Source organism: Cupressus sempervirens, chromosome 2 (genome assembly GCF_028749045.1).
Source record: "Cupressus sempervirens isolate cs-2001-9-10 chromosome 2, ASM2874904v1, whole genome shotgun sequence".
In the NCBI taxonomy this organism is placed as follows: Eukaryota; Viridiplantae; Streptophyta; class Pinopsida; order Cupressales; family Cupressaceae; genus Cupressus; species Cupressus sempervirens.
Window position 1 is genome coordinate 438,190,951 of NC_143119.1, and position 10,335 is coordinate 438,201,285.

Here is a 10,335-nt window from a genome sequence, read left to right on the forward strand (position 1 = left end):
TGCATCATAGTCCGTGGATTGTGGTAAAGGATATTATTCTCCGAGTATTATTGTTTACACTTAATCTTTAGTATCAAAGTGGAAGCCTTTTCTGTCTAATTTGTTCAAATTCTCTCTTTACTTAGAACACTATGTAGGAGTCACGTAGTGTTTTTTAACCTTCAAGAACTGGTATGAAAACAGTATAAATTAGCTGCCTAGATAACAAAGTGAAGTCCAACAACAAAATTATTAATTTCAATGAATAAGCCCCTGCCAAAGTTGATTCTCTCAAACTTGAAATTGATGGAAAAGTTATACATCCAAAAGCATGGACCATGTTTTATTGCTATCAAATAATTTAATGACGTGGTAAGGTTAAAAACTGGAAGGGAAATGGAAATGTCAAAACTCTACCTTGTGAAGCGGAATGCTCTCAACAAATACAGGCAAAATGGAATATTACTTAGCCTAATGAATTCGCTCTATGCCCAACAAATATAACCTCTGGACGGGATAATTTTGAGATAGATACGCTGTGGCTAAACGCATTAGCTTGGCAATATTTACTAGGCTAGATCAAATGCATCCTCCTCCATTTAACTTTGTCCGATATTGCTTCTGTCACACACAATTGCGTTGTTCAGAAATCTCCCCAGCTTATGAACGAGGATTGACACCTACCCAATGTGGTTGACTTTTGTCAAACAGTGTATGCTTGTTGAATGGCATTGATGTTTAATCCCTTCAATCGAACCACTGATTCCACGTGTCCTTTCAATGTATGCACTTCTCTCAACCTGCAAATACACACAATCATCACATTTTCTTAAATTTCCATGATCACAATATAAATCCCTGCAATTTGGATACTCTTCAATATGTAACAGGATAGAAGAAATGCGAGATTTTTTTTTCAATTTCTAGATTTTACTGTCATTTCTTTATATATACCCCTGTTTCAGGTTTGTCTTCAAGAATGCTGTTCAGGGCTTAGGTTTAACAGATTTACCTTGATAATGTAAAGAAATGACATAGTTAAATCCAAAAAGAAATGAAATTACAAATGAGACGGATTTCTGTAAAAAATGTACCAACAATCCTAGGATTTTTAGGATAGGCGCAAAAAGTTGACATATAGAGAAGTGATGGTGAATCCTACAGAAAAGTAAAAGAATGATACAGATATCTAAAATTTATAAAACATAATTGCAAGAAAAGTATCTTTGGGCTGCTATTAAAGTTAAGGTGAGGTTGTTAGTGGTACAATTGAGGACAGGATCTCATCACCTCAGTTGTGAGATGGGTAGATGGAAGAGGCCCAAAGAGGCTTGGGAGGAGAGGGTTTGCATGTTTTGTAGGACGGGAGCTATTGAAACGGAATGACATTTTCTCTTGGAATGCACAGCTTATGCCAACATCCAAACTTATTACGATGCTCTCTTAAAGGTGGACAACATGCATAGCTTATTTGAAGTAGACAAAATTAAGAAAACTACAGAATTCTTGGTTAAGATCTATATCAGAAGATTGAAAATAGAAAGAAATATGGAAATTGCTTCGAGCTGCAATCATTTGATCCCTTGACTGCTTTGGTCTCATAGACTTCATTAATATCATTCATTCATTCATTATATAAAGTAGAAGTAGATCTGATGAGCTATTTTTGTTTTTCTTATGAAATGAGGCTAGTATAAATTTTGTACCTTGCAATCTCTGCACGCCTTCTGGCCTGCTCCGCAATCATTGATGATCGTCTGCCATAAGTATGAGTTTCAGGATTGACGAGTCCATGTAGAGTTCTCTGAGCAATTGCCCATTTGGCTTCTCTATCCTCTCTTCCGTAGTCTTTCTTTGTGGTGAATGCGGTCTGCATAATTTCCCAGTTACACAAATCAAAAGTTGTTATCTATCTATTACTGAATAATCATTAATCCAAAGAGACTTTGAATACTTATAGCATGTCCCTAAATACCATCTAGAAGAGAGGTGGAATGGAACTGACCTTCCTCTCAAATACCAATGCCCAAGCTTCTCCGCTGAGGCTGTAACGGACTGCAAACTTTATGACATCCAGAGGTACGTAAAAAACCACACTGTAAAGCCAAATTATTCCAGCCCATCCCCACCCTGCACCTTCAATGGAAGCAAATGCCCAATGTGCATACACTGCTATCAATGTTGCAACCTAATATCAACACAGAAAGTAAAACGTGATGCCCAATGGTTCTCCCTATGTTAGATTAAAATGGTAATGGACATATTACTGCAACTATTAACATTTCAGCTAGGTTACGATCCTGGGCACTTACTAGCCAATACAGAAACAATTAGTTCCTTTAGCTTTCTGTATGTGAGAATAATTGTAGGAATCTTTTGAAGTAACTTACCAGTTGAGCTACCACAAAAGCACACATAAGTAGAGTGCCAGGACGTTCCATGAAGGACCAGCCTTGAGAACGTGTGACAAAAATAAGGGCTTGGCTAATTATGCTGACTTGTAAATAAATAGCAGCAGTAACCTGTTCGTCATTACTACTTATTGATTTGACGTGGAAATGTGTCTGTAACGGAGAAGCAATTGAAAGCTCAGTAAAAGAAATGGAATGCAAATTGCCAACTTCCTAGACAGATTTTCGGATTTAAGATTATATTTATGATGCAAGCAATGCTTATAAAGTAAAGTTGGGGAAGAGTGAGGAAAGAGATTTAGTACCTCAAAGAATGTTGTGTTTGTTACAGTCCAGTAAAACAGGACAGTTATAAGTGCAAGGTAAGTGCCAATTACTACTCCCGTTGCAAATATTTCATTTAGTTTCCAGCTGTCAGGCCCTGGTGATGGTTTCACTCTATCTTGTGAGATTGTCATTATGGTACCTGTCAAATAGAAATGTAATAATCTGGTCAACATCATGTTTTCTAATGGATTGTCCTAAAAGGGAAAAAATCTTCTTCATGTAGACCAATTCAGGATGACAAAAATGTGAATAAGAAAATGGTTATGGGGAGCGAAAATATATACTAACCGTCATTAAGAATGGCTATGATCAAGACCATGAAAGGAGGAAAATCATATTCCCATATGAGGGCCAGTAGCATGAAACCAAGCTGCAATTTATTTATTATAAGCATCAACAAATCGTGTAGTCGTGCATATGATCATTTGAAGAAAAATTTGAGTCTATTCCAACTTACCACAATACGAATAGTAATGGAGACTGCATAAATCTGCACAAATATTCATTTGGAAAATGTTTTTCAGTCAACTGAAAAAGCATAGTTAGGATACCAAACCAAATAGAGAAACTATATCCATGTTAGTGTACAAATGCGGTCCTTACCGTATAATTCTTCATCCTTTGGAATATAGCACGGCTTGTAAGTACAGCACTGACAATGACACTCAGTCCAGGTTCCGTTAAAACAATGTCAGCTGCACCCCTGGCAGCATCGGTGGCATCTGCCACTGCAATTCCAATATCTGCCTTTTTCAAGGCGGGAGCATCATTCACTCCATCACCTGTCATCCCACATATATGTTTTCTCTCTTGAAGTTTTTTCACGATTTCGTATTTGTGTTCTGTTTCAATAAGCACATGGATCACGATCCACTTAGTGTTGTTCAAGTGAATAAATAACAAATTGTTCATAAGATCAAAGTCATCTTTAGATGTTACATGTTTTATGATTCTCAGTTACGATTTTGTAGACGAAGTCATGTAATTTGAAGCATACCGGGGAAGACACCAGCAAACCCATCAGCTTTTTCGATCAGCTCCTCCACGGGCAGTCCTTCCGTAACTTCATCTTTAACATGGCCCAACAATGACGATGATGGGTACATATTTGTTCCCATTCCAAGACGCCTACCAGTCTCTTTAGCTATAGCTAGTTGATCTCCTGCACTTATACCACTTGTCAATTTCTCATATAGACCCAGATTCATTATATAATGTTCTTGAGAAGCACTTCAACATAAGTCTTGCCTTCTAATTCACCCACTGTATTCATACAAATCATAATATAGCACTGATTTCTCCTCTTGAGAATACTGCTAAGCATATCATCGTGAGGTGATAGATTTATGACTTGCTTCATAAGGACCAAACTGTTCCAAGATCTTGACAGAAATTTCAAGCAGCAGATACATTCTTTTTTTATTTGAAATCTAGAGCATACCCGTAATCATTTTCACACAGACACCAAGCTTAAGAGCCCTGCGGATTGTTTCAGCGCTATCATGTCGGGGAGGATCAAATAGTGGCAATAATCCACAAAACTTCCAAGGATCTCCAGGGCTTTCTTTGTTTTGCTCAGGTACAGTCTGCAGGAGACATTTATTAGAATTTTTTTGGTGTGCAAGTAAATGAAGTGTGCACAAATGCATCTTCCTTTTTTGGATACCTGAATTGCAACAGCTAAGGAGCGCAATCCTCGCTCAGCAAACTTGTCAATTATTGAATGTACCCTGTCGGCAATCTCACCTTTCTCCACACACAAATCAAGAATCTGCCCACACAAAAAGTTTGAATAGGAAATTAGTCGATATCTTCTGTAATGTAGATTAATTAGCATTATATTGTTATACAATGGTACATCATAAGATTCTTTACCGATGTCTAGAAATTTATAATGAACTGGGGAAGATTTGGGGGCACCTGCTCTGGAGCTCCTTTGCTGGCACGATACCATGTTCCATCAGGTTCAATATAGGTAATGGCTGTTCGTTTGTCAACAGGATTAAAAGGGAAAAAATGAACTTCGGTGATATTTGCTCGTGCCTGCAATCATAAACTTCAATTAAGTGTTCTTCAAATATGACATTGTTGCTTGAAAATATGAATCATGTTGGGATTAATTTTGCAGTAAAATTAAATAGAGAATGAATTGTTTTACCTCTCTAGGATCCGCAAGCATATTGACAATGGCAGCATCAATAGCATCTTGATTCTCAACTCTAGATGCTCTTGCTGCAAGCAAGACCACCGTATCCTTATCCATGTCTTTGTGGAATACCTAAAAAGCAACATTTCATTCACATGATTTCTTTTTCCTTATTTAAGACATTTCTGAAACAACTTCACTGCAAGTTTGAGTACCATGTACCTCAATAAGATTCTTGTCCACAGTCAGACGATTAAGAGTAAGAGTTCCAGTTTTGTCACTGCAAAGAACATCCATTCCAGCCATTTCTTCAATTGCTGTCATTCTCTTTGTAATTGCACCCTGTTCAAATTTTGATTTGCAGCTTCGTCAGAATTGTTTTCAGCTTTCTTTTTTTGAATCCACTTTAAAATCGGGATAGTTAAAATAATTTCAATCCCTGTATAGTGGAAGACTAGCGTTCTGGAATTTGGAGATGACCTAAATCATGATAAGGACAATAACTACAATCCACTGCTAGTATAGCTGAACCTTTTAACTATAATTTTTCATGTAGGGATTTTTAAGAGCATGTTTTGCTGAATTGTTCATTTCAAACATAAGAAAATTTGATGTTTGTTTGCTACCTGTTGAGAGAGACGGTGAGAACCTATTGCCAAAGTGACCGATAGAACAGTTGGCATGGCAATGGGAATTCCACCAATTAGCAGAACCAGGAGATTGTTGATTCCACTTCTGTAAGAGCGGTGCTGGATAGGATACATTACTATGATCTCCAAAATCATACCAATAGCTATCGAACAAATGCAGAAATTCCCGATTGCTGTAAGGACCTGCGGTGGGAGAGAGGTTCACAGGATTAGATTTTACATGTTTTCTCATCAACATTTTCAGTAAGTTTTCAATAACAAGATTGCAACATTGAATTGATGAAAAACACTAATCATGTTTTAACTTCTAACTATCAATAGGAAAAAGAGGAAAAGCACAATATTTCCTTTTAAAATATTCTTTAGTACATCAATTTTTCTAAATTTGTACTTTATTTTCTTTTTACTATAGATTTTATAACGCAACCATCTGACCTGTTACATCATCCATGCCGGCATGACCAAGTGGGACGTGGTCATGTTCTAACATAAAAATTCTTCATTACTATAAAGTATTGAGAATTCTAGAATTTATTTCAAGACAGATAGATCATTTGACCTTTTGAAAATGTCCAACAACTTCTGTTGAATCAACAAGATGGGCAGCTTTTCCAAAGAATGTATGGACACCAGTCGCGATTACAATCGCCTCAAGTTCTCCTTGTTTACATGTTGAGCCAGAGAAGACTTCATCCCCTGTCTTCTTTGTTACTGGAAGAGATTCGCCAGTCAGTGCTGACTGCATGACCAAAAGATAGCATTATTGGATTAGTCCTTGAAGAAACATTTAACAAATACTTTACATTTAACAATTGCATTCATTACTTTTACATAAGGTAGAAATCTAAGTACAGCATCATAAGAAATATATGAATTTATGAATACACAGTACACACATCATACGATGCATATAGACGTGGGAATGAAACTGATGTTCAATAGTCCTATTTTGCTACAAGAAGGCGCACACATTGTCTCACCTGATCGATTTTTAAAGGGTCACCTTCAAGTAAACGAGCGTCTGCAGGAACAATATCTCCAAGCTTAATGCTTATAACATCTCCTGGAACCAAAATTGCAGCATCCCGTTCTTGCCATTGCCCATCTCTAATAACCTGAACAAAATCAAACAATTACAAATTAAACAGAAATGAAGATGAAATATATCACTCTGTATTCAGTTTTTGTGCTTTTTAAAACTGACATTTACTGGCATTGCCAATCCCCGCATAATTGATTTCCACTTCCAATACTCTTTTTAGTCTCTTTTCTTTCCTGATTTGGCTAATTTAGTTCTTGGAAAAAAGAAGTCAGACCTTGGTTTTTGGAGCTAAACTGGCCATGAGAGCAGCTGCTGCATTGCCGGCGTTGTTTTCCTCTACAAAACTGATTGTTGAATTTATTAACAACAGACAGATGATTCCAATAAAGTCTTGCCAGTCAGGAGGTTCGCCCTGAGTTAATTAGTTTTCCCAATTTGTGTAAGAATATAATTTAAAAAGTCAAGCAATCGAAAATGCAAGTAGTGTTATACAAGCTCATCCAAACTTACTCCACCATTAGCAAGAGCTATAGCCATGATTGCTGCGGCTTCCATCACCCATGACAGAGGGTTCCACATAAAACTAAGAAACTTCAAAAACTTGTTTTCCTGAAATTGAACAGTGTAGAGAAAAACTTAGCCATTTTCAATCAATGCTGGAAAGACCACATTCAACTCAAATATTAGTGAATATATCTTATGGTATATAATATTTTCTCTCCAGTCGATTTTGTTACTCTGCTTCTCCCTTGTAAATAAGGATTAGAGAATTATGCTTTCCACTGGTTCAGAACTAGCTCAATGTCTCTTTGTTAAGTGAAACATGGTTATCATTGCTGGTAGAGATTATAAAACACATCAACAAAATATAAATGGTTCTATGTTGTTTGATTATGGATTGCCTTGATCTGTATGTATTGGAACAAGCAACAATCATATGAGCTCTAATACTTATGGAATTCTTTTACAGATGGAAACAGTCAGGTTCTTACAGTTTTCTCCTCTAGCTTGTTGGGTCCAAAAATTTGCAGACGGGCATCTCCATCCTCGGATGTCAGTCCTGATCTGGAGCTTCTCAGTTGTTCAAATACTTCTTCCAAAGGCACTCGTGCCTGCAACGTATTCCCAATTTCTTCACACTTCTGAATTTTCAAATCTTTTAATCATTTCCAGTGCTTTTCATGTAAATAAATTCGTTAAAGCACTCACCAGATCAACCATATCTGTGTTGAAAGCCTCTGGAAGCAGAGGTTTTGTCTCATCGGACTCCATGCTTGTAAAAGAACAGCTTTGAGGATTCAAATTTAAATTTGTGCTTGATATCTGCATTACACGCCAGGTGATTATAGTCAGAACTTGACTTGCGAATTTGCAATTTTTGGGAACAATAATATGGGCAGAGTATGACAGAGTGCGAGCAATGAGAAATATATTCTGTTACATCTACTCTGCATTTTGTACAACAATTTTGCTTTATTTATGTGTCCCGGGAAGCATATCTCATGCTAAAATCACCCTTTTGAAAGACTATTTTGTAATTTCTCGATGACCTTTTAACTCAACTTGCATTGTCTTCAAGTTTATATATTCCAGATTAATTTTTGTTGCAAAGTAAAGATACACATCTTCCTAACAAGTGACTTTCTCTTGAGGCTAATCTCAAGTTTTGTTGCTCTATAGTACCTGCTAGACTGGGTGCTGGAGGCTGAAAATATACTTAAACAATGATAAATATTGCAAGAAGAATTCACAAGACAAGCTGTTTAAATTTAATCAGAAGAAGACTAGAACACTCCAAAAGCAGGTGCGCAATCGTACACTTCAAATTACCTTTAGGCAGTATCTTCAAAATACACTTATTCTAATGAGTTGGGATGCTTATTGGAGCAACTGTTCACAAGTGTTTTGCATAAACAGTTTCGATCATACTCAGTGTAAGTTTAATGGCATTAACATTTTAGAATGAGAGTGAATGAGAGTGATCTGAGCTGTTTCAGGAAACATATCAATTGATAGACACTAACTAGAAAAATCATGTCTAGCTATTCACATTATTTATTTCAGCAATATACTGATTTAAAATTTAAATCCTTCATAATTTTTATATTTTACAAACTTACGGTCATATTCAAAACCACACCAAGTCATCTATACTGACTTACCTAACTCGATGGTAGATCATAAAGCACGATCTAAACCAGTAATGATAAAAACTGTTCAGAATATCCCGAGCTAAAATCATGTCCTCTATAGTTTTAATAGTGCAAATCTCATGCATCACTGCACGGATCTCCATGGAACTAATGTGCAAATGCTTTGCAACGCTTGTTAAAAATTCTAATGCTAAAGGTTTTTCAAAGTCATGGTCCTATCTAGCTGGACATTCAAAATCAGTTTATTCACCACTTAAATCTTTTAAAAATGTGTTTGAACTTGAGATGGCCTAATCTGGGTTCATGCATGGCCAAAAATTGAGCCCAACTTACAGCAAAAGATTCAGAAACCTCGCCCGGAGAGCAATTGATGAAGCTCCCAGACACAATCCCTGTCCCTGGCCCTGCTGCTTCAAGCCATCAAAAACAATACAGTCATTTTTTTCAACTCGCATTAAATTTTAGTTTTAGAGTCTTGATCTTACAGGCTACTACGACTGACAAAGTAGTTTTCCATACCTTTTGGACTGTGAAGGCTTGAATTTCTGGGGATGGATCACAATTGGTCGCTTTCCCTTTGATTGCTCTTTAATTTGAGCTTCGTTATATTTAAGTGAGAGTGTGCATCGTTGACTGTTTGTTTGAGACTTCACCAAGCAGTCATGGAAGGTGTAGCAGATGCCACATACTTCCATTTCCCTGTCTTCTTCACACATATCTGCCATTCAAACAGAGATTTGAGAAATGTTTGATGAGGTTTTATTTTGGGTTGTTTTCCAGTTTTCTTGGGAGGATTTGATTCAAACAGACATTCCAACCAACCATTCTCAGCTTCATATTAAAGTAGTTGGAATTTGATTCATTAAGCAATTGTTATAATATGTAATTTGGTGTGAGCGAAGCAGGTACGGAGATTTGTTCGACTCATATCATAAATGAGTTTTAATGCGTGCACACTCCTGTTGTCTAATCGGCGTTCTAGATGCACGTTTTGACTGTTTTTATTAATTATTTGATTAGTTAAGCTTCAATTATTTATAAGTAAATAAATACGATCAAATCTGCGTTGTGCGTGCTCCAGACTATGTTTCTCCTCTCCCTACTTTATTAGATTTCTAAATCATGTTTTATGCTTACGAAGAGTGTGGGTCGTTTGTTATAGTTTAGTAGTGTTTCAAACAACTAACATGATTGGGAAAATAAATAAATCTTTAAATTATTTTATCTTAATTAATTTTAAGGTGGAGCAATACTTCTAGTATGAAGGTTTACACTATTATTGAATTGAGATAGATTATATTATTAATGTTTATTTAAATAAATACTAGTATAGAGATCTCAAATATATATAGTTAAATAAGTTTAAATTTTCATAAATATCAAGTATAGATATGTTTAAGAAATAGGAAAATATTTCAATTTATAAAATTATTTTATTTATTTATAAATTTTTATTTTACATGAAAATAATTTTATTTATTATATATAAGAGATATGTATTTTTTATTTTGTCTTAGGCATATCATGTTTAGTATTAAATATAAATATTTTGATTAGTAAATGGTTATCAATTTGTTTTTTTAAACACTCATGCTATTACACTTATTTATTTTGTCAATATAGATGT

At 35.7% G+C, this 10,335-nt stretch overlaps 1 protein-coding gene across 2 annotated transcripts; it reads right to left on the minus strand.

Moving 5' to 3' along the window:
- Positions 1–245: 245 nt before the first annotated feature.
- Positions 246–9,291, minus strand: LOC149572959 (plasma membrane ATPase 4-like). 2 transcript variants are annotated; one of them, XM_089814088.1, is made up of 23 exons: positions 9,228–9,291; positions 9,042–9,115; positions 7,765–7,878; positions 7,548–7,667; positions 7,066–7,164; positions 6,830–6,967; positions 6,494–6,628; positions 6,073–6,252; positions 5,490–5,696; positions 5,086–5,205; positions 4,876–4,995; positions 4,638–4,760; positions 4,384–4,488; positions 4,159–4,303; positions 3,715–3,879; positions 3,321–3,559; positions 3,175–3,207; positions 3,006–3,087; positions 2,696–2,856; positions 2,370–2,543; positions 1,985–2,167; positions 1,686–1,849; positions 246–779 (listed from the first exon to the last, which is right to left on the minus strand). In XM_089814088.1, exons 3-23 carry the CDS (start codon positions 7,825–7,827, stop codon positions 683–685), a joined length of 2,853 nt encoding a protein of 950 aa, XP_089670214.1. In that variant the 5' UTR covers positions 7,828–7,878; positions 9,042–9,115; positions 9,228–9,291; the 3' UTR covers positions 246–682. The 2 variants fall into 2 exon arrangements, with proteins under 2 accessions (XP_089670214.1, XP_089670215.1); XM_089814089.1 differs by having other exon boundaries at positions 9,042–9,118.
- Between the last annotated feature and the right edge of the window lie 1,044 nt (positions 9,292–10,335).